Genomic DNA, 13,876 nt, shown 5'->3' on the forward strand with positions numbered 1-13,876 from the left:
ACAAGATGCCCCAACTGTGTTAGGCGTAGCTTAATGTGTTCCAGCTGCACAGAAAATCTGCTGTCTGCTTTTACAGGTTCGATTTGTGAAGAACGTGACTTCCTGGAAGGAAATGAAACCAGGATTTTACCATGGACATGTATCTTATTTGGACTTTGCAAAGTATGTTACCACTAATTTATCTGTAGCGCAGCCGTTTGGCTCCATCTGGGATATTGCTGCCCTCTAGCGATGGAAATCTGACAAGTGCTAGATTTCCTAGGAAGAGCGATAGTTAGTTGGGATTTTCACAGGCGGCTCGTCTTTCTCATGTGCCCTGTGAGCTTACCAACTCATTTCATCAAGCTTCTACTTTGTGCCACAGTAAATAAAAATCTGCATAGGAAGATATCTGAGAAAAAAAGAAATGTCTTTGATAGAGAAATCAGTATGATTACAGACGTTGCCTTAAGCTCATATTTAATGAGCAGAGCCATACAGAATCAGCCCTGGTAATGGGTGGGCTCAGAGTTGTCTCTCTGCTGCGAGAGTTCATGTCTTTTCCAGCTGGAGCCCGGCCAGGAGGGCCCTTCCTCACTGCAGAGTGTGGGGTTGGCAGGGCAGCAGCAGGAATTTGGTACCGAATGTCTATTTATTATTAACAAATATATAGCTGCTAGATTCATGGAGGCGTTCCTAGAGTCAGGATAGTTGTGCAAATGCTTGGTATCTGTTCTGCAAGAATATTTCCATTTTGTTTCATTAAATAAATTTAGAAAGGATCACTGAGAACTGAAATTGAACTGACTTTCACATCCACGTTCCTGCACTGGGGGGTGGGAGGAATGAGCATTAACCTTCCTCTCACCAGCATCTGCTCTGTAGATAGATTTCCGTTGTGTTATAGAGCCTGACTCCTAAGTATTTGACAAGAAGCTTTGATTTCACCTTTAAAAGACTTTTTTCCCCCCCTCTTTTACTTTAGATTTGGTGTTAAAAAGAAACCAATTTACATAAACGTCATAAGAGATCCCATAGAACGACTGGTTTCTTACTATTACTTTCTGCGCTTTGGAGACGATTACAGACCAGGGCTACGAAGGAGAAAGCAGGGGGATAAGAAGGTAAAGTACACTTGTTGTGCACGGTGTTCTGATCCAGGACAACGAAAAGCGAGGTACGAAATGCGTGCTGATCCCCTCCCGCCGCTGCCCGGTACCGCCGCTGCCGCTCCCTGGGCCTTTGGCGTCCCCTCCCGGCACAGGCGGGAAGCCGGCAGAGCCGCCGTTGTAATGACGCGCAGCGTTCTACTCCTCATGTTCTGATACACTGCGTTAATAGTTTTGTTTGCTTGCTTTTTTTTTTTTTTTTGTCACCGCCATACAGACATAACTTTTCCTGCAAGCATTTCTAGTTCACTGGAAGTCAACTGATTTGATCTTAGGGCTTCTTTCCTTGTCTATGGATTGGGTAAGGCACTTTTCCATAGTTTTCATAGAACTGTCTGTAGACAGACGGTGTCGTTTTCACACATATTAGATAAAATTTCAGTAAGTTCAACAGTAGACTGGTTCAAGTAATGTGTCTGTAACAGTGACTGATGTGTGTTCTGATTCTGTTAGGACAGAATCACTGATAGCTCTTCACGTTAAAATTAAGGAAGGTCAAAAATACAGTTTCAACATTTGAATTCATTGTGCCTTTACTAAGTGGCATCTCAATATTCATTTTACCGTTAACCTTCCCTATCCGTACCACACCATATATGTGGGAGAATTCTTAATTTTCTTTCTATACTTCTGTACTTGAAAAGTTATGGTTTGCTTGGCTCCAAGAACAGGGGCTGTAAAGTATCAAAGTTTCTGGATGGAGCAGTCAAGGTATGTATGGAGGAGGAAGTGAGGAAGGGAACTTCTGTGTATTCTTTGCTTTCTCTTACACATTCTAACTGTAAAATATCCTCCAGGAATAAGCAAGGAAGCCATTCTTTTGACTGGGGACAGTTCATATTTAGTATATACATTTGTAAGCAAGGAGGTGCATTTTAGCAATTTAATTTTTAGGTAATGTTGGTGCTCTAAATTTATAATGGTGAATCAGACCAGAATTCCTCTGGAGGACTATTCTAGCGAATGCATACCAATGTCCTGTTTTCCTAGTCAAACTGTGTCTTCATCTGTGATGTGTGACACGTATCAGCTATTTGATACTCAGAGCACAGTGCAGAACAAGGCACCACAGGTTGGTTAATCCCTATTTTGTATGGTATTCTTACATTTTTCACATTACTTTGGGATCTTTACCTCAAAATGAAAACAAAGGACACTGTCCTTGTTCTAACATGGCAGAATTAAGCAAATGCATTTTTACTTTCTTGGTTTGAATAGAAAATTGTAATTGCACAGAAAAAAAAAAAAAAAATCTAAAAACTTGTCTATGTGGTCACTTACTAGTTCTTAAATTTGAAAAAAAAAATATCCCAGGTAAGTAGCTCACATCTTGATTAAAAATATTCTATGATGTTATTTTTTTATGCTGACTGAATAAAAAACTTAGAAATTCTTTACAATGCTAATGGAGTTTTTATTGTAACTGTGTGCCTGTAATCAAAACTCTTGTGTTGCTACAGCTGCCTGCCCATGTACAGTGCTGTTGTTTGGAATGCTCAGTTACCCAGTGAACAACTTTCTTTCACTCCTGATTAGTTCTTTGCCATAATATTTAAAATGTAATAGAACATACTTTAATCTAAAGTAGAAATGGCGCAGCGTTCTATGCTCTGAAGATCCAGCTGTTCCAGTGTTACATGAGTCCTGGTGACATTTGTCACTGTATGTTTAGTAACTTCTCTGGTAATGAAAAAATGACAATACCAGCACCTAATGGCTGTTTTTGCTTGTTTTGATATACAGCTTCTGTGAGGGGCGCAAGTAAAATCCAGTTGTTGATCACTTCCACTTATAAGGCTTTCCAAATACTATTTTAATTTGGGCAGTGAGGTCCTCCCAATAAAATACTGTATGAGCAAGACTTGAAAAAAGTAGTTTATTTTTTCTTTTGCATATCTTGTGTTTTTTGGTCCCCAGTACATCTAGCAACTAACAAGGTCGAGGTGCTTGATACGCGTACTCAGCTCTGTGTTGTCTCTGTTCCAGACCTTTGATGAATGTGTGGCAGCTGGAGGTTCAGACTGTGCTCCAGAGAAACTTTGGCTTCAAATTCCATTCTTCTGTGGCCACAGCTCCGAGTGCTGGTAAGAAGATAAGTGTGGCTTAAGTTAGTTGTGTTTGTCACCACTCAAATTTGATTTTAACAAATCTGAATGTGTAGTACAGTTGGGGAAAGCATGAAGAACTGGATGCAGTTTAACAGAAGGTACTTTACTAATGTATTTTCTTCAGAAGGGGCTTTGAAAAGCATTTTACTGAAGCAGTCTTGCAGTACTTTAAAAAAGCAGCATGTTAGAATACTGTGTCAGCAGTGCCCTGAAGACAAACAAATGATTTCATTTTTTAAACAATTATTTTTTGTAGATGTGGAGTCTTTAAATTTTTCTGTTCCATCAGGCTTCAGTATCTGTCTTTCTGAATGTGGATACTTGGTTCCAGCTCCTAAAGTCTTTGCAGAAGATGAAGTATTTGAGTTCTGGATAAATTTAGCTACTTAAACCTCTACCAGACATCCTGTAGTCAATGTTACATAGCAGTAACTGGAAGAAAAGCAAATAGTGTCCATCTGTCAATACTGATGTTTTATAACAATGGCCCAGACTTTAAAGAACTGTTCAGCAAACCAAAATTAGAAAACTGCTTGCTCACATAAAATAATTGCATTCTAGTACTGTGTAACAGAGAAAATAGTAATATATGAAGAAATAAAACTAACACAAAAGTGATTTGAAGGGTTCTGAGTGAAATCAAGGAGAATTATTTATCACAGTTACTGTTCATCCAAATGGAATTAATAGAAGCAAAGCAAGTGATCACTTGGGAAGTTATTTTTCAGTGCCTGTTGGTCAGACAGGTGGACAAGCAGGGAAAGAAAGAAGGAAATATGAACCTATATTTTTCACCGTGACTAGAGCTATAAAGGGAGGAATATGTTAGTTCAGTTTCTTTGTTCCTCAATAGGGAAGTCCTCCCATTACCTACAGTGGCTTTCTAGTACACAATTAGGCCTATAGGATGCAAGAGGGAAGGTGTATTCTTGCCAGAATCGTTTGTGGTATCCAGTGTGAAAGTGAAGAAAATGCAAATCCTCTGAAAATTGCAGTAGTAGAGACAGTAACTGCATACCATGCACTGTGAAATTTTAGATGCGAGCACAGGTAATAGAAAGGGGAAGGGAAATAAAGGTAGAAATAGTTGGGTCTCACCTTTCTTATATAAGAAATGTCCAGTTATGAAGTAATCTTCATCTAGGGATCAAGGATTGTTGGCTTACATCAGAACTTGTTGTTATTGTCCTCTGCCATTTTAGGAATGTGGGGAGCAGATGGGCTTTGGAACAAGCCAAGTACAACCTGATTAATGAATACTTCCTCGTGGGAGTTACTGAAGAGCTTGAAGATTTCATCATGTTATTGGAGGCAGCTTTGCCCCGGTTCTTCAGGGGTGCCACAGAACTGTACCGGACAGGTATTTAAATGGTTGATTTCTATAGCCCTTTTATCCTCATCACTGTTTAAAATGTGAATTATTTAAATCTGCATAAATAGTTTTAAAAGTCAAGGAGGTCTGCCTCTCAGTTGAATGATGTTCCTGTAGAAGAGAGGAGCTCTTTAGAGAAAACACTCTGTCTTACACAATTTGTAACACTGAAGATTGGGGTAAAAGCAATTATATCAGGTATGCCACATTTGCAAGTCACAGACGCTCACAATATATACTTAGGAAATTGGGGCAGATGTTTGTCAGAACACTTTTGAAAGGTCTCGCTAGGGTTTCAGTTATGTGAAGTGGTTGGTAGTGGAAGGTTTCTGTTCCCTAGGAAGCCCTGTTGAAATTCTGTTCTTGGTACAACTGTGCAAAATGAGTTTTGTTTTAGAAGAGTTTTCATTTCAAAAACAGCAACCAAAAAACACCTGTGCTCAAAATGAAAATTCAGATCTTCAAGTAATGAAGTGGAAGAAAAATGAATTTTAAACACAAAAACAGATGTTTTTTGTTCAAGTGGCTTCCTTAAATTTGTTCTTATTGCAGTGATTTCAAAAGCTGAAGTAATTTCTCTTTAGCTCAAACATTTTAAAAATCAGTCACTGATAATGCAGAAGAAGTTTTGCCTCTGGATAATTTAGTTAAGGAAGGCCAGGACACAGAGAACAAAATAATATCACATAAACTGTGAAAAGTTAACGTGAAAAATTCTACGCATCGTATTGAGAAACAGTGAGTTTTGTGGAGAACTCTGAATGCTGTTGTACAGTGTGTATCGTAGGATTTCTGTGTCAGACTGAAGATCCATACGGCTCATGAATACTTACATACTTAAAGCTCAGTATCTGGTTTCTGGAGGTGGCCGTTGGCTCACGCTGGCAGAAACATGTAAGAATAGGACAAGCATATGACAGTCATCACTACTGGTTATCATCAGATCCCAACAGCGAGCAAAATGCACTTTGGTGGGTAACTTTTGTTCTTTGGAGAATTATTCTTCCATCAGCTGACTTTTAAAAAGTCCTCGGAAACTTGCCACAGCACTGACAAGAATCTTGGGGGCGGGGGAAAGTCAGAAAGAATTCTGACCTGAGTCCTTTCTTCTGTTGAAACTATTTTACATCTTTGATTGGCTTTGTTACTTTGCTCTGCACCTTTTGCCAGCACACAAACCGCTGTCCTTCACACAGTATTTGCAGTTTAGGTTCTCTGTGATTTTATTTCTTTCTACATGAAAGTTCTCGATGCAAGATCGTTCTGTTTCCTAAAACCGTTGGATTACATGGGATACAAAGGTCCAAGTGCTTCTGTCATAATGAGATGTGTGTTATATGGATAAAAGCTCACTTCCTAGGAGCTGGCTATGCAACTTATGTAGGATTGGCAAATTTAATACAATTAAATTTAATATACAACAACAGATAGCGCTTCTTAAAGAAAGTACTGTCATCACTTTTGTCATCTTTCTCTAATGAGAGAAGTATCTGGCTCTGCAGTTTGTAAAACTCTTAACATTTGATACCAGATTAACATCTAAATAATTAATTTTGTAGGACTAATCTTGCTCCAAGTACATTATGTGAAGTAATCCTGTTCCTTGAATGAAATGTTCATTCGCTGGGTTTATGAGGCTAAGAAGAAAGAATTGTAAGAACTGATTCAAAATTCATTAACATGTAGTGAGAGACTGCAATGTTCCAGCCCCACATATTGTGTTAATCAACTCTGGATTAAGTTGTGTCACTTCTAGTGCAGTTTATCAGTGTACTGAGAGTGTAAAACTCTGTAAATAAAAGGACTGTTTACATTTTTTCATCATGTGAACTTTAAAGTGAAGTTATTGCTTTCATTTTGCATTTAGGAAAGAAGTCTCATCTTAGGAAAACAACTGAGAAAAAACTTCCCACAAAAGAAACTATTGCCAAGCTACAACAGTCTGAAATCTGGAAAATGGAGAATGAGTTCTATGAATTTGCACTGGAGCAATTTCAGTTTGTCAGAGCACACGCAGTTCGGGAAAAAGATGGAGAATTGTATATCCTGGCTCAAAACTTTTTCTATGAAAAGATTTACCCTAAATCAAACTAAGAACATAATACTTTTAGATTTACGGACCTAAATCTTTGGTCACATCATCATCTTAGTCCTCAGCCATGGAAACTAGATTGCTTGTTAGACCTCCAAGATGTTTCTCTATAGGTCCAAGAACAGCGGGCTGTGGATCACCTCCAGGGCGTTGGATACTAACCATGTTGGTAATCCAGAAGCAAAAGCTTCGTGTCTTTTATCTAACTAATACTTTCAGTGGGAGTTAATACCCTTTACCTGAGGAAATCTTCACTTTAATTTGGAGCAATTAACACACAGCAGTTCTAGTTGAAAATATAAAGAAAAAAAAAAGCTTCTGTTAATGCTCTTTTTTAATTTTCAAAGCAATTTATTTTCATTTATACTTCTGTGAAGAGGAAGTCATTTTTCCCAGCTTTCAACATGGAAATCTTGGTTGTATACTATATGAGTAGTGTTAATAACTGGTTGACATCTGTACTTTGTTTTTGTGAATCATGTCACACGATATTGATTGGGATAGTTAACCATGTTCTGCTGAGAAATGCTGCTGCCGCTGGAATTGCCCGAAATTACGACTAATTGTTAGTGTTAAAACATCATTTCCACATCAATATTGTAAAAAGTTAAAGAATCAGCAGTGGGATTTTTTTTGTTGTTCTGTAGGCCCACCACCACTTGACCGAGGTTGGGAAAACTGCAAGGAAAGTTGGTTTTGTCTGCAGTTAGAGTCAATACTTGCACAGTGGTATATAAATAACAAAATCAGCATAAAGTTCCTCTATGGATTCTTTGTAATTATTGTAAGCTGAGGTATTGGTGAATCCATATTATGACTCCATTAGTGAGCTGTGGTATGGTTAGGGTTTTCCTACTACTTCAATACTTTTACCTGTAGAATATTTTTACTAAGGTGCTTTATAATGTGTTTTAAAGCATTGCATTTACAAAAGGAGTAAAATGCTGTAAATACTGCTTATTTTATGTATTTGGACCAAAAGGTTTAAAGTAACTAGTTTGAAGTGGGTTTTTTTGCACCAGTTCTGTTACGTGTAAAGTAAAAAGACATCACATATACTTCCTGGTTGAGTTAACTGTTGGATATTGCTGAAATGCACTTCAGTGACCTCTATGACTTTAAAACTAGAATGTCATCCAGGGATTCTCTTTACAGAAACGTAGCATTCATCCTTTTGTTATATTAAGAGGAAAAGAAGAAAAATGTGATGTGTAGTCTGGTTGAGAAAGATGCAGTGAACTTGACATATTTGTGTTTATGTAACTGCCTTATGTGACTATTGTAAATTTGTGAGTTGCCGTTATTAACAATGTGAAACACCTGGTAGATCAAGTAAATTGAAATTTGAGAACAGATGTTTGGGGCCACTGCATTATAGCAAACGGCAGTGGAGATCTATAAGAATTTGTTTCCTATTGGATTTTCTTAAATATGAGTATTTACACATCTTACACCTGCCTTTTCTTAAAGTGCTTTTCATTGAGTTTGATAGGAGAGAAGGCACAGAGGAGACAAAGTTGAGTAAAAAAAAAAGGGGGGGGATTGTAAGGTTTTGATTCCTAAGGGATGATGCTGAAAGGCTTAGTTTAAAATTACCAAGTGGAGTTTCTTTAGCCAGCCTGTTCTTGTAATGAAAACAAAAGTAATGGAAAATGTCTGTGAACTGGGTATCTGCAGCCAAAAGCAACAGTCCAATAACAGACAGGATAATGAGGGACTGTCAAGTACATCTTGTGTTTTCTTTGTTTTCTTGGATTTTCTTTTTGAATTTCAGAAATAGACCTCATTGTTCTTCCCAAGTAATCAGGGAAGTTCCTTCTGGTAGCTTACCATTTATATAGTGTGAACCCTGCATAAGATTTCCTGTTCCAGTTCTTTTCTACTGATGTCGTTAATAATGCCAACATGCTTGAGAATGAGTTCACTCATGGAAACATGTATCCTAGCTAAAGAAAGGAGCTGAGGAGTCCTATGTAGGAAGTAGCAAATGGAGATCTAAAAACTTTCAAAAAAAGTTACCGCTTTGTTATAAAATCAAAGGAATATTTATAATCCCAGTGAAGGTTATCTGCTAAGTGATAGTTCTATTTTGGAAGAATTGACTACATTGTTTTCCTTCATTATGATTTGGATTGCTTTATCTTCTTGAGTTGTCTGCAAATTTTTCAGAAGAGCACCTTCTTAAGAGAACAGAAGCTTTACTAAGTGAAAGTATACAACACTCGCCTAAGTAATGAAAAAGGTATTTATGCCAATACATCCGTATTGACAAGAAAACAATAGGCAAAGCCTATTCGATATATAGAAGTCTTCTATTTCATAAGCAATTTTAAAAGTTTTTTTTCTTTTTTCTTTCTTTTTTTTCCCCCTTGGATTTAAGGTTTCTTAAAGGAGTCTTCAGTAACAGTTAGAAGAATACATTTTATTTTTTAATTCAAAGAGCAATATATTTTTCATAGTTCATATAAGACATTTGATTTACTTCCTGTTCTTTGCTGTGAACTGACAGGGTGGAGGCAAACGAGCTTAAATATTTTAAAATAATGCTAGCTACAAATGGAGAGGTAATCATTTTAGGTGTGCTCTGAAAACCTTACTGCCTGTGGAACACAGAAAGGAGGCAAATGGTCTGCTTTTATATCTTGTGCTGCCATCTAATCAACTGTGAACTTTTTTGGACTCTTTTGAAATGAGAACTGTCCAAAGCAGAAAGTTTAGGAAAATGAGCTTTAACAATTATGAATAACCTGCTGTCTGTTGGTATTAAAAATATTTTGCAGTATATGAACAGAATTTATCTTGTGCATTTCCCCTTAATGAGTTAACATGAAAAGCAGCAATACGTAGACTTCTGTTACTGCAGGTTCATTAGACTTACTATGCAGCCTCCTGAACACAGATCTTTTAACCGAAGTCACTGCAGACTCTGCATAGGAGTGAGATTTGATTTTTGCTGGGCTAAGTTCATTTGAAAGGAGCTGAAATGCTCAAAATTATAGTTGAGAGTAGATCCTGTTACACTGTTCCGTACTTTTTGTACAAAGCAAACATTCAGATTTTGTGCAAAATTCTACCCTGTTGAAACTCACAGTTGTCAGTATATGGCACTTGGTTCAGCTATGCTGACAACTACATAGCCATAACTCCAGCATGCCTGGAGCACTTGAGATATACTGGGCAGTGCTGACAGGAGAGCAACAGTGTTCTTTACTCCTTCCCATAACAATTCTGCATCCACACAACAAGAATTTCATTCCTGTTTTCTTGTGCATCTACGAGCAGACATCTACAAGCAGTTCTAGGGTGTAGGATGTCATGTGTGTACATTCCAGTTCACTCTGGATTTATTTTCGTATAGTCTTTAATGGTGTGATCATAGCTTCATTTTCAAACAGGCACAAAAAATAATTGCTATAGAAGTATGACAAAGGAAGAAGCAGTTCCTCCAGGTTTGAAATGCCTTTTCTCTGGGTACTTTACTTTTCTGAAGATACGTGGCTATTTTTGTGTTCCAGGAATATTCATTTCCTTGTTCATGATCTCAGAGCAGTCCTATTTTAATATCAGGGAAAATTCAGTTGTTTTCTGCTATAATTCTGTTAACATTTTCCGTTAAGATTACCTAGTGTTGCTAAATGAGTATGTGACAAGAGTTATATAGATGATCCTGACTGAACTGTGCTGCTTTGCAGTCAGTGGAAAAACCTGATTCAAATGCACTGCCAATTTAGCTCTTCAAAATCAGAGCTTATTTTATGACTACTGGAGATAAAGAAACTGTGGCGCTACTGAGTTGCATGGATGCATCCTTTACTTTAAGCCTATGCAACTAGGTAGCCTCTGCAGCAGTATTTATAGGAAGAGCCCTCTTCATGGAGACTTTTCTGGAGCATAATTATAAATGTTTATACCCTTGTACTGTCTTGTATCTACATCAGCAGCTTTCTGTAGCTTCTGTAAAAAAAAGAAAAAAGAAAAAAAAAAGGCAGGTTTGTGAGCATTTCTAAAGTAGTACTGAATGTAATTTTGAAAAACATGGATTGTTCTTCATGAATCTTTTCTTTTTAAATACACACACAGCTAAATAGTGCCTTTTTTCCTCACAATCCATGTTGAAGATGCTCGCTCCCTCTCACTCTCCGTAAATTGATTCGTTTGTGCAATACTATTCCAACTTGAAACCATTTTGTCACAGCTGTTTGAGAAATAATCTCCATTTTTCCTTATTATGCTGCCAGCTTTCTGTTGTTGAAGTGTTTCAGTTGATTACCTAATGCAAATGCTCTAAAATAAAACGCCCAGTGGGAAGGGGAAAAAAAAGAAGTCTGGTGTCCTGTCTTAATATTTGTGTGTTACATTCACGCGAAATGATCTTTTGCTAGAACGTTGTCACGCAGGATCCTGGACTTCATTTGCAGCTATTGTGGTGGTGAAGGGGAGGAGTGAGCTGCAGTGTAGTTCATCTGTAATCACTTCATATGGCTATAACCAAATACATTTACAAATAAGCCTTTAGAATTTTCATTGGGCTTTCTGGCCAGAAATATAATAACTTTCCAGAGGATATATATTGTGCAGGAAGTGTCAATGAAAAGTTGTTTAATACTAAAATGGAACAGAAAATTGGCATTAAAAGAATGGATTGGTGCATACCTGCTTCTCTGCCTGCGAGAACAAACGACGTGACAGATGACTGTGGGACTGGAAGATGCTCCGTTACTGCGGTGATGAGTGCGGTGTAAGAACTCGAGCAGAATAGAAATGTGGTTTGCATTTGTAGGCAAGCACTTCAAACAAGAAAATGCAGTGAGCATGGGTACAACACTGTTTAGGATTTCTTCTGTGTACTGTAAACATGACCCTATAAACATTCCTTACTGCATGCACTGTGGAGCTGAACAAATCTCTGTCCCAGCCAAGTTTCCTAATGCGATAGTTCCTAAATATTCGGTTGTCAGCTGTGATGATTAGGAGCCGTGGTGCAGTTACTCAGCATCTTCCTCTTGAGGATTCTGCAAACTTTAAAATCCTACTTTTGTTGCAAGTAGACTTTTCCTTGCTCCTGTCACTGGAAGAGATAAGTGTAATTGCTGTGTAGGAAACAAAGACTCTGCTTCTGTCAGCCAGTGGGAAGTGAAGGAAGAAATTGCCTAGCCTATATAAAGGATGTTCCAAGGTCACCACGCCTTTTTCTGGAATGATGTAGTAAACAAAATGACAGCCAACAAAATTTACAGTACAAACAATCTTTTATTTAAGATGACAGTAGTTGCTCCTGTGAAAGCTGAAATGATGGTGGTGTTACAGATAGGAGTTAAGTACTCACTGAACCTCTTTTTTTTTTTTCTTAACTGATGCTGCCATTTGCACGGGTAATTAATCTCATCAGTTAGAGTTCATGAGAGGCGAGTGAAAGAAGGGAAGATTTCTGCTTGTTTTTCACAGCTAGATTTTTTTGAAGGTCTTGTATTTTTGTTTCATTATTTACCGTTTGAGTCTTGCATTTTATTTCAGTATTATTTCCTTACTTAATAAAATACAAGAAGTCGCTAGTGAATGTCAAAGCAATGTCCAGATGTTTTCTTCAAGCACAAGTCCCCTGCTATGACCTCCCCCTGGCTTCATTACCACATAACGCAGATGTGGTAACTTTCAATAAGAGCTAATTTAAAAGACTAATAATACTCTTTATTAAAAAAAACCCTCTACAAAGAACACCTGTGGCCTAAAAATGAAGGCTTTGAGACCTTTCACCTTGTCATAATAACCAACTGCATCCTCATAAAAATGGAAAATACTGTGATAAACATTCTATGCCCACTCTCTGTGTATTTACAAGGCTTGTCCTGAATACCAGTCTGATTCGCTGCACTCAGGCATTAATTACTTTTTTTGTAATAAACGTGGATCTCAAAATAATTGCATGGAGAACAATTACCCATCTTCTTATTTTAAAAATATATAAAAATAAAAATCTCAGAGCAAAATAGATTAAAATAGTGACTGAAGGGAATTGGGGTTATAGCTTAAGTAGAAAGGTATCACATTCCTCTGATATTTTAAGAAAAGGAATGCTACCTTGCTGATAGATGCATACATTGATCAGCCCATAATTAATATAAATTCTGTTGTTTTGAATAAGAAAGCATTGTATTTCAAATAAATTCAGCATTATTAAGGCAACGCACTTTTCTATTTTGAGAGAGAAGCACGCCTGCTTTGGTGTGAAAATTTGAATGCCCTAATTGAACCAGAACTTTTGGACCTGATGCAGCAGTTACTGGAAAGTATTAACTGTCTCTTTAAAAAGAAAAGAAGTCTGAAGAATAATGCTTTTCTGGCCCTAACGGCATTATTGTCTTGACAAATATTGATTACCATTTTTAGCACAGCGTAGAATTTGGCATTCTTAATCTCCTTTATTTAGAATTTAATAACTTAAAATGTTGCATGATGTGGAGAATTGGCAGGGGGAAAAGGAATGCTTGACTGTTGGAGACGCATTCAGTTACAGGCTGGCTCTGTCAAGCCTGCCTCTGGGCCTTATGTAATGGCAACTGAATAGATGGGCAGCAGTTCTGTAGAGCAGTCAATATGGAAATAAAAGGCATCTGTGGAGATAACAGTAAAGAGCAGAGAGGAAAGTGTAGGCAGATATCTAAACCACAATATGAGATTGCAGCCATTCTAACGTTAACAGCTAAGATGGCTATCTTTGGACTAACTATCTGCTTTGGATCTTCAGTTCCTTCCCTAGACTGAATTAATGCATTCAAGGTTGCCACCATCAAGGCCATTGCTATTATAAGCAAGGCTTGCACACTGACAAATGAAATCTCCCCTATTTATAACACCAGTCCAAGTGCCTTTATCCAGTACTTACAGCTAAGCTATGGCTCTGGAAAAGCAGATTGTGCTGCCCAGGAGTCCCGTCTGCTCTTCAAGTGTGATCGTTGCTTCTTGGAAGATGAAATGGTCAGTAATGGCGTGGTGTAAGTCACATCCAAGAAGTCTGGAGGAAAGCATTTCATGAAGCAATAATTAAACACTTTTTCTTGGTGTCCATTCAGAACAAGTTCACTGTCTCAGGCAGATTCCCGCCAGACATCTGTTAATACTAAACGCTACTGCTGAGAGATGGTTGGAAACCTGAGGT

General features: G+C 37.7%; 1 protein-coding gene across 1 annotated transcript in view; it reads left to right on the forward strand.

Moving 5' to 3' along the window:
- The window catches only part of HS2ST1 (heparan sulfate 2-O-sulfotransferase 1), a 71,450-nt gene extending 60,722 nt beyond the window's left edge, over positions 1-10,728 (forward strand). The window contains exons 3-7 of the mRNA XM_048944723.1: positions 77-162; positions 965-1,103; positions 3,135-3,232; positions 4,459-4,616; positions 6,496-10,728. Of these exons, the coding sequence (XP_048800680.1) occupies positions 77-162; positions 965-1,103; positions 3,135-3,232; positions 4,459-4,616; positions 6,496-6,722 (708 nt within the window). The 3' untranslated portion in view covers positions 6,723-10,728. The remainder of the gene's footprint in view (positions 1-76; positions 163-964; positions 1,104-3,134; positions 3,233-4,458; positions 4,617-6,495) is intronic.
- Positions 10,729-13,876: the final 3,148 nt, after the last annotated feature.

This window comes from Lagopus muta, chromosome 5, assembly GCF_023343835.1.
Source record: "Lagopus muta isolate bLagMut1 chromosome 5, bLagMut1 primary, whole genome shotgun sequence".
Lineage (NCBI taxonomy): Eukaryota > Metazoa > Chordata > Aves > Galliformes > Phasianidae > Lagopus > Lagopus muta.